The following is a 17,565-nucleotide window of genomic DNA, read 5'->3' as shown; positions in this document are numbered from 1 at the left end:
TTTAAAAAAATAAGCAGAATGATGATTGTGCCAAAGTTAAACGGGTGAAATTCAAAAAACGTAATGGCTTTTGGGCCACTTAAACTTGCATCAGGTTTTAAAGTCGATATATGAACTTTTGATTTTCCCATTTTAGCATCCCAACTCGATAAAAATACTTACAATAAATCCCTCCCTTAAAGCGTGTATCTCAATTGACTGACATGAATACCACGTCACATACTAAGACCATTTATTATGTGACATTTGTAATATTTGAGTCTCATCCTTTTTAAAACCAATTTATCAAATTTTAAATTTTTGTCCTCTTTCCTTTCTTCTCCACCATAGCTCCACCAAAATCTTCCCTAGCCCAGCCATTATTTTCAATAGTAAAAATTCAAATATGATCACTTCATATCCTAGTACATACCTTACCCAAACCTCAATCTAGAAATTAATCCAAACAAGCCATCGCATCTTCCCAAAAAATATCAAAATCATACCGACAAGATTTTCATCGGAAAAAATAGCATCTCGGCTACACTCGTCAAAATCAAAACTAACAAACCTCCTTGAGAACCTATTACTTCTCACCCTTGAAAGTTTTCAGTAATTTCGTAATCTCAACTGGCCAAAGAAGATCACCGAAAACACTGTTACCACCATACCTTTGGGGGAACGGAAAGAAATTGGGGTGGGTGGGGGGGTTCAGTTGTGCTACTGCCACATAAGTATAGTCAATAGTCAGAGGTGTTTACTTATAAGTAATCGGTTGAGTTGAGATGTTAAAATGGAAAAATCGGAAGTTCATATATCGGCTTAAAATCCTATGTAAGTTTAAGTGGCCCAGAAGCCATTACGCCAATTCAAAAATAGTCAGATTTACAAGTAGTAATTGAAAAATAATCACAATTCTAAAAGTAATCGAATTTTAGCCACTTTTCATGTAAAGATAAATCTGAACGAAAATAATTTTCAAAATCCAAAAAATATTCTAGCATAATATACCGAAGTTCAAATTTTTTACATGTGGGCTTCCATAATATATTGGAGTTCGAATTTTTTTTCATGTGAACTTCCAGCATAATATACTAGAGTTCCAACATAATATACTCGAGTTCCAGCATAATATACTGGTCTAGCATAATATGCTTGAAATTCATACACACCTGCTCCAATCTCTAGTATATTATGTTAGAACTTTTCGTGTGTTAGAGTTCCAGCATAATATGTTGGAAGTTCATAAACATGTTCACCAATCTCGAGTATATTATGCTGGAACTTTTCTTGTTGCAATAAAATAACACTAGCTATTTTTCAATAACTTTACAAATACTGACTATTTTTCAATTAGCAGTTCAAAAACTGGCTAGCCCATACTATTTTCACAAGTTAAATACGCCCAACATAACCTGTAGACAAGGTAATATTTTTCAATTCGACAAGAATACTGAACAAAATTAACATAATAACTAGAATAAAGATTGTAATAAATTATGCCCATCCGATATAATGCATGAACAGAACAAGATTTGCCGGTCCAGCCAGACCTGTGAACAATTTAACAAGTTAGCTCCAAAGCTACGTCATATAAAAATTGCATGGGGCGTCTTATTTGGTCGCTCCCATTTAATCTATACTCATTTTTTTAAAAAGTTTTAACTTGTACCCACTTTTTAAACAATTTCAGTCTCTTTCTCCTTCTCCTCCTTCGTTTTCTGCCCTTTTCTTTGTAAACTTTATATAAAGCCAACTACAATTAACAAACTATGAATTGACGAGTGAAACAGAAGACAAATACTAACATGCTATTACACTGAAAATATAAAAGTATCACTAGTAGATATTTTTGATGCTTTTTGACGAAGAAAGTAGCAAATTATATGGAAATCTCTGTCAAAAATCCTTACATTTTGATGAAAAAGCTGAATATCATTGGGAATCCTTGGAAATCCTCTTAAACTCGGCACAAACTTATAACTCCTCAGTTGATAAGAAGTTGGAATTTGATTTTACTAACAAGACAAATCTTGATGACGTTAAGAAAAAAGGCGTTGACGTATCAAAAACTTTTTCAAATACTTCAGCTTATATAGTGCTGAAATTTTTACAAATGAACTAAATAACTTCAGCATCTTCTGCTGAAGTTTTTGAAAAAGCTTATCCAGGACAAAAAAACTTCAGTTTATTTAGTGTTGAAGTTTTTATAAATGAACTAAATAATTTCAGCATCTTCTGCTGAAGTTTTTGAAAAGGCTTAATGGCAAAACTAATGAATCGGGACAAAAAAACTTTAGCTTATTTAGTGCAATTACAAACAAAAACATCATGCAAATAGAGAAAAACTTCAGCTACTATACTTAAGTTCAGCAATTACAAACAAAAACTTCAGCAAATAGAGAACAAAACTTCAGCTACTATACTTAAGTTCAGCAAATAGAGAACAAAACTTCAGCTACTATGCTTAAGTTCAACAATTACAAACAAAAACTTCAGCACACTTGCTACTTCAGGCCCGTCTACTAGAATGCTAAAGTTTTGTGTGATTGCCTTTACTACTTCATCCCCGTATGCTGAAATTACGCGAAAAAATGGGTACGTTTATAATTTTCTTTTTGACAAAACGGGTATAGATACAAATGCCCAACGTCACGCCCAACATAACTTGGGAAGCGTAACTTTTCATTCTTCCAGGTTTGTAGCGCGAGTCTATTTTGGTACAAATTTCTTAAACGGGGACAAAAATTAAATAGCAGCCTCAAATGATCCTATTTGTGCAAATCTCCGTCATTATTTCAATCTTGGATCTTAGCGGTTGGGCCAACCTTCGGCTTATGTGTGGAAATGATGCCATGTAGCCGTACACCGGCTATTTTTAATTTAAGCGATTAAGTGAGAGGCTAATTGGTTAATTCTTCTAAAATATATTCATATTTTACAATATATTTAAAGATTAACCAATTCGCTCAAATTTCAGGACATGACGTCCTGAAATTTAAACTTAAAGCTTTAAACTTCAAGACATCGTATCCTAAAATTTGAAAATTACAACAACAACAACAACAACAACGATCTAGTAAAATACTACTAGTGGGATCTGGGGAGAGTAGTGTGTACGCATACCTTACCTCTACACCTACCCCTACCCCAAGGGAATAGAGAGGCTATTTCCGAAAGACCCTCGGCTTAAGGAGACGAAAAGAGACAATATCAGTACCACCAATAGAAACCATATGAAAAATAACATCATGAAAATGAGAAAGTAGATGTAAAGGAAAAGCGATAGACAGTACATAGACCCGACACTATGAAAAACGAAAGAGTAGTAAGACATAACATTGTCACTAGCTGACTTCGACAAAACCCCAACCAGACTAGCCTCACAAATGTACGAAGTAAGGAAAGACTCAACTACCTCCTAATCTACAACCCTAATACTCGACCTCCACAACTTCCTATCAAGGGCCATGTCCTCGAAAATCTAAAGTCTCGCCATGTCCCGCCTAATCACCTCTCCCCGATACTTTTCATGTCGTCCTCTACCTCTTCTCGTGCCCTCCAAATCCAGCCGCTTACACTTCCTTACCGGAGCATTTGAGCTTCTCCTTTGTACGTGTCCGAACTATCTAAGTTTCGTTTCCCGCATCTTGTCATCAATGGGAGCCACGCCCACCTTCTCCCGAATATCTTCATTCCTAATCTTATCAATCCTAGTGTGCCTGCACATCCACCTCAACATCCTCATTTCTGCTACTTTCATCTTCTGGATATGTGAGTTCTTAATAGGCTAACACTCAGCCCCATACATCATGGTCGGTCTAACCACCGCTTTGTAAAACTTACATTTGAATATCGATGACATTCTCTTGTCACCCAGGACTCCAGATGCTAACCTCTACTTCATCCACCCAACCTCAATACGGTGTGTCCTGAATTTCAAATATTATGTCCTGAATTTCAAATTAGCAGTTTAGAATTTCAAGAGACTTAGTCTTAAATTTCAAATTAGCAGCTCAAAAATTTAGAACATTAAAACATGAATTCCAAATTAGTAGCTCACAAATTTAGGATAATTAGTCCTGAAATTTGGACGAATTAACTAATCATTAAATATATTGTAAATTATGAATATATTTTAAATAATTGGCTTAAAAATGGCTATTGCTGCACTTCGCCCGGTTCAAGTTGGGTGTCCATAACACTAATGTAAGGATTGATAAGATTATGGGCCACTAACTTCGATCCATCTGATTAGGGTCCATTTAGAAAGACAGTGACGAATAACGACCACGTGGAAGATTCCCATTGGACAGAATTCTTGGATTGACGTATTTTCATCAACTTAATAACCCAGACATTAGATTAGTGTCCATTAAAAACATAAACACGAATTACGACTACTTGGATCAATCCAATTGGACAAACTTGTTGGATTTACGGCGAAACAATTATAAATATTTTCTTTTTTAAAACATTTATAGATATCAATTTAAAAACCTAGAATTTGTACATTTAATTAAAAAAAAATTGTTCTGGAGAGTATACAGAGCTGAGGAGTAAGCAATGGGGCGGTTGATTTTTATAGCAGTTTTGTTGGCCGTAATTGCAGAAATTGCAAGTGCACAACTTGTTGAAGTGCCTGCAGCTAAGGAGGAGGGAGATGAATTGGGTGCCATGGGGTTGAATTTCAAAGAAGAGGAAATTGATGGTGGTTTCTCTTCTTTAGATGGAATGTTACAATGGGCTATAGGTAAGTACTTTTCCTTTCTCCTTTTTGTTCTTTTGCTTTTAAGTTTTAACTGTGAAGCTCAAATTTGCTTATTTTTTTGGATGAAATGTCAATCAGTAAACTAATTACTAGTACTTATTATCAGTTTCGGCACTTTTATATAAACTTGCATATTTATTAAATCAGTTTCAGGACTTAATGCTTATCAACTACTTTCAATCAGCTAAGCCAAACGGGCTCTTAGTTGGGTTGGATATCTTTTCAAAGTCGTTCAGTATTCAAATGATTCATTCGTATTACAACAAGTATAACTCAATCCTAAGCTAGTTGGAGTCAATATCCATTTGACATGAGGGAAATACGGTAGAAGATAGAAGAGTGTAGAATAAAAAGGGAACTATAGCTTGCCTTTCGTGGGGCAATATAAAAAGTTGCAATCCCCATAGAAAGATTATATGTCCAAAAACAAAAATTGATAACCCGAACAAGTCCCCCCCTGAACAAGTAAGGCCCCGTTAGCCTGGGCGAAGATGGGGATAAAGAGTAAGGATTGAAGCCCCCTTAGCTCTGCCAGGCACTTGACAGCAGCAAAAATGCTCAATATCAATTTCACCCATTTAGATCTATTGCATTCTAATACTAATAACTGTCATTTAACATAATTGAGTTGTAAAAATCTTGTGTTTACTATATTGACACATACGACATTCTGATCAAATAGAATGGAAAGATCAATTTACTTATGTAAGTTGCTTTTATGTTTTCCGTGCTAAGAATTCGGTTTATTGTTTAAAATTACACGACACAGGACATTCGGATCCTGGAGTACTAAAAGAAAGATCAAAAGTTTTTCAACGCATGTCTCCCGAGGAGCTAAAAGAGCGCCAGACTGAAATAAAGGTGTGGTTAATACACTTGTGATTCTTCCCCGGTGCCTTAGTGTTCTTGATACCTCTTCGTTTTGAAGTAATGTGTCTGCTATGAGCTTTTTCTTTTGTTCTCTTCATATGTGCATTATGCATGATCTATGTGAGCCTAGGACCACACAATTTTATATGAGCCTCGCAATGGTGACCACTGCTTATGTAAATGATGAAATAAAAGCCAGTTTGATGGAAGAAAATGCATATAAATGTGGAAAACATTCAAGCTCATATTGTTCTACTCGGAACCCAATTAAGGGACTCTAGCATCTAACTTAAGCGCGGTTTCTCATACTATTTGTTTGAACTCATTACCATTTATTCTTGCATTGCCATTTTGCGTTGGAATAATAAATGATGAAATAAAAGCCAATTTGATGGAAGAAAATGCTTATAAATGTGGAAAACATTCAAGCTCATAATGATCTACTTGGAACCTAATTAAGGGTCTCTAGCATCTAACTTAAGCACAGTTTCTCATACTATTTGTTTGAACTCATTACCATTTATTCTTGCATTGCCATTTTGTGTTGGAATAAAGGAGGGGATTATATTAAGTAGTATGGGAAATTATCTTGTTTGTTCCCTGATTCCCTCAGTATAAGCTAATTACAACCAGGTTTTGAGGTTTTAGAATAGAAAAAAAGCAAAAGGTAGTTTTGTGCTATTGGCTCTAATATGGTATATATAGTTGACAAAGACTGATAATGTACCCTCCAGCCACCCTCCAATTTGCTTGCCACCTCTTGCAATTGTATTGAACACCAAAAGGTCCTTCATGTTAATATGCTTATGTTTTTCATTTGGTCTTATTTTGTTTTGTTTTAGGAACTGGTGGAGAAGCTAAAAATGCCCTCAGATGCGCAGTTGATGCAGATTGCAGTTAATGATTTAGATAATTCATCACTGCCTCTGGAGCATCATCAGCGTGCTTTAGAGGAGCTGTTGGTACTTGTTGAGCATATTGATAATGCAATCGGTATGTTTAGTTCTCAGCACTTCTTTTATTACAGATGTTTAGTTTGCCTCTTTCAATCTTGGTTTTGTGCTGCTTCTTCCGACTAATATCAACTGCAGTATTTGATTAGCATCTATTTTTACATAAAAACAGTATTCCAAAGATAATTACGAGACCTTATAAGACTGTAATCAAGTCTTTGGAGGCTCGAACTAGCAGCTGCGTAATTAAGCACGCAGCTGACTCTTAGGGAATGAACTAGCAGCCTCTCTTGACCTTGGTTTTATGAACTTCTAAATGATGTTTTATGTGTAATGTGTGATCATTTTAGTGCTATGAGGATTCATCAATAGTATTCCTTTATACTGGCATCAACAGATTTCTCACCATTCTTCCCATTCATAGAAACCTTGGATGCACATGTATATTTTTCTTGATGCTTACATGATTTTGTTTCCAGATCTGCATAAACTTGGAGGCTTCAGTGTACTTTTAAGAAAGCTTGATCATTTTGAACCAGAAATTAGGACTGCTGCTGCATGGGTTCTTGGCAAAGCCAGTCAAAATAACCCAGTTGTTCAGAAGCAGGTATTGCGATAGACATGTGTTTTTACAAGTTCACAATATACAAAGTCGGTCTTTGGTGCATCAATTTCTTCGTGGCTGCCATCTGTGCATTTTCTGTATTTATATTCGAAATTTATTGGCTATTGGATTAATACCATGTCATAACTTTTGCATTCAGGTCCTGGAGCTTGGGGCATTGCCAATGCTGATGAAGATGATGAAATCTCACTCCACTGAAGAAGCAATAAAAGCCCTTTTTGCTGTTTCAGCACTAATCAGAAATAATTTGATTGGCCAAGATATGTTTTATCAGGAAGCTGGACATGCAATGCTTCAGGTGATCCAAGTGAAGATTGTGTCAAGCCATCATGCAAAACTAGTCTAGTGCTGGCAGCCCATAATTATCTTTCTCTTTGTATGCAGGAGGTTCTTAGCAATTCAAAGCTGGATATCAGGTTGCATAAGAAATCACTGTTTCTTATTGCTGATTTGGCCGATGGTCAACTGGAGAATGAGAATACCGCGGCGGTACCCTTTTTCAGCAACCGGTTGTTACTGAAAGCCGTGGTTGATTCAATGGCGTCGAGTGATCTTGATCTCCAGGAAAAGGTTTGTGTAGTCTTTGATGTGAATGAGCATTAACTTCAAAAAGACCATATTTGTATAAACTTCAAAACACCCCTTAGGTTTCATATATTAGAGATGATCCTCACCCTCAACAATTTTGGCCTGACCTTTGTGAAGAGCAAGTGTTCTTGGTCTTTTTTTTTTTGTAATCCAAGGTTGCATCCATCATCACTACGTGGGACCTTATGCTTTATCTGAACTAAATCACCTACCTTCAATTTTGGCAAATGGCTATATCAGACTGTTGTACTACGGTTTGATGGTGGAGTGTTGGTTAGATGGGAGAAGTAATCAGTATAGTGATTCCATCTCTAGGGTTGTTTTCATCGGAATCATTCTTTTGGTTTTAATTCTTCTTTCGGTCGGTTCAGGTTTGATTTTGGGTCAAAGTCTAGTGGGATGATAGCGGGGTCACTTCCGAAGAGGAAATTCACTGAGAGAAATTTTTTGAGAAGGAAGTCATTGTGATAGAAATTCAACTGCAATTTTTTTCGTAGGAAAAGTTTGGGTGGGTTATGCAGAGACTTACCTGAGGTAAACTGTAGTTGAAACAATGACTTGTCCAATGGGGCTCCTCATTTTCATCTTTACAAACAACAACAACAATCCAGTATAATCCCATTAGTGGGGTCTGGGGAGGGTAGTATGTACGCAGACCTTACCCCTACCCTGGGGTAGAGAGGCTGTTTCCAAATAGACCCTCGGCATTCTTACCTCCAAGAACTCCCCACCTTGCTCTTGGGGTGACTCGAACTCACAACCTCTTGGTTGGAAGTGGAGGCTGCTTACCATCATTTTCATCTTTAATGGTGGAAATATACTTGTATTTTGCTGAAGGGTTCGGAGTAGAATAGACAGAAATCATCTGTTCATGTTTTGACTTGGTTAGGCAGGTCTTTCAAACAACATATCTTTATGTAGATATACAACCTAATTGGGTGTTCGTGCATATAAAAACTTGTTTTTATTTAAACCATTCTGCTTTCATTTCATTTTCATCCTTGATACCTTATATATGGTCTCTGTGACACAAAATAGAGCCAAGAGTGTTGGGTGACATCTTTACGAAGTATGCAAGACGTTTGACATATAATCTATGTCTGGCTGCAGGCCCTTTATGCAATTAAAAACATACTACTACTTAGATCGACTGAAATTCAAGTTTTCAAGGACTTCTGTAAATTGAATGAGGCACTTGAAAGGACGAGGCAACAGTTGCAGCAGTTTATGGTAGAAGATGACCTTAGAGAATATGCAACGGATTTGGAAGGTCTTCGCAAAGAAGTTGAGCTAACTTTCCTTCAAAAGCTGGATAAGGTGAGCAAAAATAAATTTACACTTATTTTCATTTGTACTTTGAATCATTGCTAAAATGAGAATTGGCAGGTTACACAAGCTGCGAGATGATGATGGGTTCTCATGGCAGTTTCTGGCTTGATCTGGGTTTTGAATTGTATGTTATTGTGTTCTGGCTCGGTATGACATCTTCATGACACACCATTGGTTTAGCAGGACAGGAAATTCTCACATGCAATTTTAGTATTACATAGGACTAACTGTTGAGTACATAGATCTGGATTTCGTTAATGGCGCATTATATTGAATTTAAGTGTTATGAAAGCAGTTTTGGCGTATCATGAAACGCGGAGCAACTGAGAGTAACAATTCTACAGTTAACTGACACAATTGGTTGTTTCATTTGTCTGATGTAATTAACAAGAGTTTCTGATTGATATGAACTATCGGAAATGGTCTCTCTACCTTCCCAGGGTCTACGTTCCCTAGACTCGACTTGTGGAATTTCACCAGTTGTTATTGTTCTTGCTGATGATGATGAACTAGTATTGGAATGAAATGGATCCGAATACTGAAATTACTAGATACTTGACCCTGCTATCTAGCACCCACCTACCACCCTTTTTAATAATTTAGCTAAAGCTTCTTTTTCCTATTTTTCTCCCTTGTATTTCCTATTTGCTTATGCATTTTCTTCTCAACTTGGGAGGGCACCATGCATATTGGATTAGATTTGAGATTTGTTTATCCCATGTTTGATTGGGATAAAATAGCGGTATAACTAATCTTGGGATTAGTTATCCCAGTGTTATTTTTATCCTTATGGGAGGATGGGATAATAATCCCAAAATTCCGGGATAACTTGTTTCCAACCAAACGACCACTAAGGAATTGTTGTATTTCAATAGACAATAGTACCATAATCCAATATGTATGGTGCCCTCCAAAAAAAACTTGCTCCTTATGCAAGGAACAAATGCACATTGAGTTCTCAATATAGTATGATAACTACTAGTACAATTTAATTTTAAATAAGTTAGGATCAACTATATGAATTTTTGCTGATACTATTTTCTATTTATATTCATCTCAAACCAACATTATACAAGCTCGAGTAAAGGTGGATAGTTATAGCTTATTGACGACCAACATAAAGCTAGTCAATTGTTAATGAATCTCCAAAATAATGTTAAAAAAATATAAAAGTTCACTATCTTTCCAGGAATTAATTGTTAAACATGATTCCTTTATGTACAATTATAAATAATATGTCAATTTCTAGATATTCAATGGAACAATAGCTAGAAATAACTACTACTACCCAAACAGGAAAATTGAGTGTTCACTCCAATAAGGACCATGGTCCCCTCACCATTAACAATGCCTCCAAAAGGTCTTTAATTTTTGTATATGTGTCTATAAATTAAAACACGTGAACCTTTAAATGTTGATTTTATTTAAATATTTATAATGGCTCCACCCTTTACCATTCACGTGGTAGGTTCGAACTTCCATTGCTTTCTTCCTTTCCCTCACCTACTCTTATGCCTCGTTCCCAAAGGTTTTTAAAGAAAATAAAATTAATATAAATTGTAGTGAATTTTTTTGTTAATACTCAAAAAATAGTTTAAGTTATATAGATCAGATCGTCAATATAAGTTTCTTTACACTATTAGATCATTTCTACTGTATGTAACACGTCATCATCGAAAAATCCTCCAGGACTAGTGCACAAGTTTAAACTTAATAAATAATAGATCCGTTCCTTTAACATTTTTCACTTAAATACTTGTTTTTTATTTTTATATTTGTAATATTGTTCAAACATGTAATGTGCGTCTAACCTACAAATCATGTGCTTTGCGCATAAATGGTCGTGATTATTATGATTATATATATTTTTATGATAACCAAACACAACAACAATAATAATATAAAAAGTAATTTAAAGTTATATATGCTTATATTGTAAAAGTAATATTAATAACTATAAATAGTTTAAGTTATATACTCTGCAGTGTTATATAATAATAATATAAAAAATAATTTAAGTTATATAGACGACAACAACAACAACAATAATAAACTCATTATAATTCTAAAGTGGAGTTTGAAAAGGATAATGTGTAAGTAGTCATACCCCTACCTTGTAAAAGTATAGTATAGAGGCTATTTCTGAAAGATCCTGCCTGTGTAAGTAGTTCACATAGATCGATCGTAGGCCTGCCTGTGCCTTCAGGTAAGAAAGGTCTGTGTCAACAAGCAATGACTTTTTTAGAACAGGTCCGAGTCAAATAACAATGATATATTACCAACAATAGCTGGATAACAAGAAAATTAAAGCAAAAGAAACAACTGGTAATAATATAGGTCTAGGTGTATAAAAATATGAGAATAATATTGATCCTACGGGTAATAGAAAGATACACTCGCGACAACCTACTAGCCTTCTACCATAATTCTCGATCTCCACACATTCCTATCAAAGGTCATGTTATCAGTAAGATGAAGGTGTGTCATATCTTGCCTTATCACTTCTCTCCCACCATAGCCAACCTCTCACTCACTCCTCAAACTCACCATGGCCAATCTCTCACGCATTCTCACTGGAGCATCTATGCATCTCCTTTTTACATGTCCGAACCATCTCAGTCTCGCTTCAAAACTACTTCAAAAATTATTTTTTAAGTTTTAATCAAATTTATGTCCAAACGCTAGCTTAAAACAAGTGAAGCATGAGAATTAACTAATTAAGATCCAAACACGACTTTAAGAAGTCTTCGAAATCCCACATACTCATCGACTCACACAACTTTGAACACGTTTACTTTTCCTCGACGGAAAAAAAGGAACTCAAAATGCTCGCGCATTGCACAAAGTCCACCTTCCCGCCGGCGGAATCTTACCTAACAACTCCGCGGTTCTCAAATCCACGGCGGAGACCGGCGTCGGAACTTCATTTTGGCTCGCTCAATAATTTTCCTACTAGAGTGTCGAAAGTGCAAGTCAAGGCTTTGGACCGTAACAACAACAACAACACCGGTGACGGCGGCGCTAGTAAGAACGCCGTTTCATCGTCTTCGAATACGAACTACGTTGTGCCGTTAGACAAGTCGTCATCCTCTTGCATTACTCGTCCTTTAGCTGAGATCTTACGTGACCTCAACAAGAGAATCGCTGATAATATCATTAAAGCTAATGATGGTGATGATAATTCCACCTTTATCCCCTGGTAGTAATCACATTTCTCTCTATTTTATGAGTATTTTTTTTTAGTTTTGATTGCTGATTTTTGCGAACACGTTTTTAGATATGTTTTTGGTTTAAGAAATTGTGATTTACCGGATGTTTATATACAGTAGTTTTTAAAATGGGTTTTAAGTTATGTACACCAGTAAGAAATTTTTACTGCATCAGATCACATTTTTTATAACCGTGGGCCAGCTTGCACGTAGCTCGCGTAGTGACGTAAAATTTAAAAGAAGTGAAAAATATTCGCTGACAAAGGATGTTCAATATGTTATATACCTCTAGAACCTAATATTTTACCTAAATACAGAGTGTAATTTTTGATCAAGGGTGGTCAATTTAAGACATGTAGCTTCGCCCCTGAGCTCCAGGTACCTGCTACCTCCCACTAGTATAGGTACCTGCTACCTCCCACTAGTATAGGTACCGGATAACTCTATCCTCGACAGACAGAAAGAAATCACCTTATGATTTTGGTTCTCTATCCACTTCATTTAAAAAATACTTTACATAGAGAGTATATATAACTTACATTCTTTTTAAATATGTACTCCATCCATCCCAATTTATGGGGATTGTTTGATTAAACTCGAAGGTTAAGAAACACACTTCTGAAACTTGTAGTTTTAAACAAGCCAGAGACATTTGTGTGTCTATAAATCAATGTCATTGAGGATAATTGAAAGCTTAAAGTTAAATTATTTCTAAATATAAAAAGGTGTCATTCTACTAATTGAAAATGAATGTCATGTAAATTGGGACAGAGGGAGTAATTGCTTAAAGATTAAGAATTGACACGAATCTTGTCAGTCTTTTCTGAACGGAGGAAAGGAGTATTTAGTTTAAGCCTGTGTTAGTGATTAGTCAGCTGCCATGATTTCGTTTGTTTATCTGATAATGATGAACATGTTATTCTTTAGGTACCACGCGAACCGGATGTTGAGCTTCTATGCTCCAGGTGCGGTAGCATTTTTATTTAATTCTTTTATTGTTATATTGTTGTTGTTGTTATTTTTGTTATTGCATATAATTTATGGTTGTCTTATTAGTTGTATCATCATCAGTGAAATAGGATGGAGAAAGTGTGTAATTTGGTCATGCAGATGACATTTGCAATATTTGTTTTGATATCCGAGAAATCCCCAAGGGTTAGTGGCACAAGGTTGGGAAGTTGGCGGATAATGTGCTGGTTCTTTACCCTTCTTCACTTAAAACCAGGCTTTTGTCTGCCGCAGGGTTCCAACCCATGATGTTGTCTAACCCACACATTACAAGCTGAGCTCTTACCACCACACATACTCCTTTGGAGCAAGATTTGCAATATTTTTCTTTTGCCAATATTAGTGGAAAAGTTTTGACATGAAATTTGGTGGGAAGGCCCAAATATTATTATTTTTTTCCATTTTTTTTTTGTGTATGTAGTTTGCAAATAAATAGATTCTGTAGTAAAGGAATTGAGATATTCTGAAGATGGTGGTTAAGGACCAGAAGTAGCAATTCTTTAAGCCTAGAACAGAGAAGAGGATTTAGTAGAGAAAGGGTTTCTGTCATGTCTAAGATGCTCACATGTTGCATTTGTTCATGTTAACTCCTCTCCTGGATTGGCAGCATTTTAAAACTTGAATTGGAACATTTGAAGAAATTGCACTTCTCAATCTTAGAGACCTCTTCTCTTCTTTTCTTATTCTCTTTGTTGAAAGATTGCCTTCAGAAATTTCATTCACTTAAATTCTTCCACAATAGCTCCTTGTTTTTCTATATCTCTGTAAGAAGATAATATAAAAATAAAATAAAACTAATTCATTGTGCATTATCATACCTGCAATAGGAGTAGCTTCCAAAGCTTTGACATTTATTACAATCCAACTTAATGAGCTTCCTAGTATTCAAGTTTCATGGTTCCTTCTCCAGTTCCGTATTCTTTTCCACAGCATGAGATGATTCCTTCAGTTTTGCCAAGCCTTTGGCGAATTTAGGATCTGGGGCTTAGATGTTATCGCGCTTGAACTTATTCCTTCGATCTATGACAGTAGCTTCCTCTGAACAGCTTGTTTTGTCAAGGGTTGTTGTTAACTGTTGATTATAAGTAGGAAATGTCTTTGTCTGGAGTACTTTAAAGCTAAAACTACTGGTTCTAAGTAACAAAAAATCACAAAGATCATATTGTTATATCTTGGTTCGCACTTCTGATTGCACTCCTATTCCTTATGTTCTTTTAATAGTTTAAGTTTCTGCAGATTTTCTTCAGGCAAAACAGCTTTTGGCTAAAATGAACATATCCTGTATCTTGCAATCTTTTATGCTTTTCAAAATTTTGATGCAGAAGTGTGGCTATCTTCATTTCATTTTAAACTCTAATATTGAGAACAAGTTTCGTATCTCTCTGGGCACATGAGCTTGGACTAGATATAAAATTGTAGCTCTAATCTCCACACACCCCTCCCTCCCCTCTTAAAAAAGAAGAAGATAGAGAACATTTATTTGATGCAAAATACAAAGCCGAGAAGGTTCTGAGAGTATTACTGGTTGGAAGGGCATCCAAATTCGCAGCTAAACTAGCATCTATCTTGATTTTCTTACCTACCAATATTTCATTAGAAACACCTAGAGTTGCACCCAAGGGCCAAGGGTGTGGCCAAGTGGTCAATGAAGTGGGATGAGAACCATGAGGTCTCATGTTCCAATTCCAGTGGATTCCCGTTTGCATAAGCCTTGGTGGGGGAGTTACCTGGTATTTGTGCGAGTGGAAGGTAGCAAGTACCTGATCGAATAGTCGGGGTGCACACAAGCTAGCCCTCGTAACTACTGTGACACATTTTCCCTTTTTCTTATAACATATATTCAGCAGAATGGTTTATTTGTTTTGTTGTTAGCTTATTTTCAGTGAATTTTACTGGAGAGGCCTTATTTTTATGTACAATTGACCTCAATGTGGCATATCTGGCAACTGGTGTATACACTGGGAAATTGATTTTGATATTAATATATGTGACGGTTAGATTTCTTTTAACAGGCTGGTGTGGAGAAGTGAGAGATGTTATTTTCTCAGATAATGGAAGTGTAACAGTTGTTTATCGTGTCACTATACGAGGATCAGATGGAGAGGTATGATAATTCTTCCAAACAAGTGCTCCTCTTTTTATCCTTTTCCTCTTTTCCTTTTTTTCCAACTTTACCATCTCTGAATATGCTGCTATGCTTGAATATCACCAGCTAAGAGGCTTGATATGAATTGATTACAAGTCTTACAAATCATATAAAGGAAATAAGTGTGTAGCCAATACGGCCTTGCTTACTTCTGTTGCTCCTACCTGAATGTCCATTCTTTATCTTTCCTTTATCGCAATTCATTTTTATTGCCAATTGACAGAGTGGTATAGTATTTGGGCACAAAGATATTCACTTAATGCCCCCCCCCCCCCTCAAACTAAAAAATAAAGTACAAAATCATTCCCATGAGGATTTGTAAAACTATCAAATGGAGTAATATAATTAAACAACGGGAGTTGAGATGTATTAGATCAAAGCTAAATAAAAGGAAAAGTATTATGCTATTAACGACCTTAAAAGGTCCTTTGATATACTAAATGAGGGGATGGACTTCACCTACATTTTATAGTCACTATATCTATCAGAACTAGTTTGAATTAGTAACCTCCAGGGGATAGTATCGTAATGTCCTTCAGGTAGACTTGCGTCAATTGACTGTGTTGAATAGAATTTTTAACGTAATTTTGATTAGTTCACTTCAAGTTGCATATGTATCTGTGGAATTCGTGTCAGTTAGTCCTCTTTTGGTTGAGATTTTAACTGATCATGTGAATATCCTTCAGCCCCTTTTGATTGGCTAATTCAATTTATGGGAGGGCCTTATACTTTATAGTTTATAGTTAGCTTCAGTGTTGGGGTCACATTCAAGAACCAATTTATTCAAAAGTTTTTAAATATCAAAACCTCACTTTGCTAAACACATAAAAAGCATTAAAGTCAATAAGAGACACTCTTCTTGAAAAATAAATGCTCGAAACTTATCAAAACTAAAACTCAAGTCGTAGGTATCAAGTCCATTTATCCCTAACATGAAAAGAAAAGATTCTTCCATACTAGCATTTAACAAACTAAAGAGAAAATAAAAAGATGTCTCAATATTAAATACAAGAAAAGAACTAGAAGGAAGAATTCGTGTTCTTTGTTAACTCAGCTATTCTTCTCTTTGCCATCTTCTCCTTCTCTTGGTATTGTTCCTCAAGTGTTTCTCTCTTGTCTTTGAATCTCTGTAGGTTTCAGTGGCCTTCCGTATTTCATTGATTTGTTAACCCTTTCGTGCTCTGTTGATTGCATAAAGAATTGAGATCCTTCCAAAATTATAGACCTTTACGAGGCAGACATAGGTTTCCAGAGCCACAGTGCTAGCTCTTTCCAAACTGCCTTACCACCTTCTTCGTTTGGGCGTGGCAGTGCCCACTATCTGCCAGGGTGCTCTGAATTCAGCTTGTTACTTATCCTGTCTTAATTTTTTGTCTGAAAGATATATAGAAGATAAAGCTCTATATTATGGTAATTGGTTATTAAGTCGTACACAAACAATTGATCTTGCTAATTCTTTGGAAAAATGTGCAAGTTTGGTCTATGTTTGTGTGCTCTCCATTTTCTTTTGTATGCTGTTCAATTTAGCACCTAAAGCTTCAAGTTGTAATAAACATTTATTCTGTTGAATTCGTGTTGCAGTAGTCGCATTGGTTCCTCCTTTTTTTCTGTACTTTTTATACTAATGTGATAAATTATTATAGGCACACCGCGAATCAACAGGGACAGTATCACCAGGCAATGGCCCTAGCACAGATCTGGTTGCTGCTGCTGAGGAGATAGCATTTTGCAGAGCATGTGCTCGTTTTGGGCTTGGCTTGTATCTGTATCATTAAAAGTAGTCGAATAGATGCTACAAACTGGACAGTTTTGAAAATGCTATTGAAGGTCCTTGTACACAGAGCAAGAAACATGTAATATCTATTCCGCTGATGATGTAAAAATATTATTCATGAGGATGGTTATATGCACTGTGAAAGTATGAAAATATGGTCATGGACAATGAGGCGTCAAAAAATATTTAAAAAAATAGTGAATATACAAAAGAGATATCAGATACCATCTGCTGCTTTATGTTTAACGTGTTCTTTCCTGTTGTTCTACAGGACTATATTGTGTATTTGTTAGATGGTAAGGCCTCAGTAAAT

At 35.8% G+C, this 17,565-nt stretch overlaps 2 protein-coding genes across 2 annotated transcripts; both read left to right on the top strand.

Annotated features, from left to right (window-relative positions):
- The first annotated feature begins 4,362 nt into the window (after positions 1-4,362).
- Positions 4,363-9,665, top strand: LOC107832815 (hsp70 nucleotide exchange factor FES1). Its single transcript, XM_016660708.2, has 8 exons — positions 4,363-4,732; positions 5,520-5,611; positions 6,463-6,613; positions 7,053-7,180; positions 7,338-7,496; positions 7,583-7,768; positions 8,897-9,103; positions 9,173-9,665. Exons 1-8 carry the CDS (start codon positions 4,546-4,548, stop codon positions 9,191-9,193), a joined length of 1,131 nt encoding a protein of 376 aa, XP_016516194.1. The 5' UTR covers positions 4,363-4,545; the 3' UTR covers positions 9,194-9,665.
- A 2,200-nt stretch (positions 9,666-11,865) lies between these two features.
- Positions 11,866-17,491, top strand: LOC107832824 (DNA repair RAD52-like protein 2, chloroplastic). The gene is made up of 4 exons (XM_075233484.1): positions 11,866-12,314; positions 13,252-13,289; positions 15,345-15,436; positions 17,122-17,491. Exons 1-4 carry the CDS (start codon positions 11,941-11,943, stop codon positions 17,251-17,253), a joined length of 636 nt encoding a protein of 211 aa, XP_075089585.1. The 5' UTR covers positions 11,866-11,940; the 3' UTR covers positions 17,254-17,491.
- The last annotated feature ends 74 nt before the right edge of the window (positions 17,492-17,565 follow it).

Source organism: Nicotiana tabacum, chromosome 16, assembly GCF_000715075.1.
Source record: "Nicotiana tabacum cultivar K326 chromosome 16, ASM71507v2, whole genome shotgun sequence".
NCBI lineage: Eukaryota > Viridiplantae > Streptophyta > Magnoliopsida > Solanales > Solanaceae > Nicotiana > Nicotiana tabacum.
The sequence above is the reverse complement of the archived record's forward strand: the minus strand, read 5'-3'. Positions and strand labels throughout refer to the sequence as shown.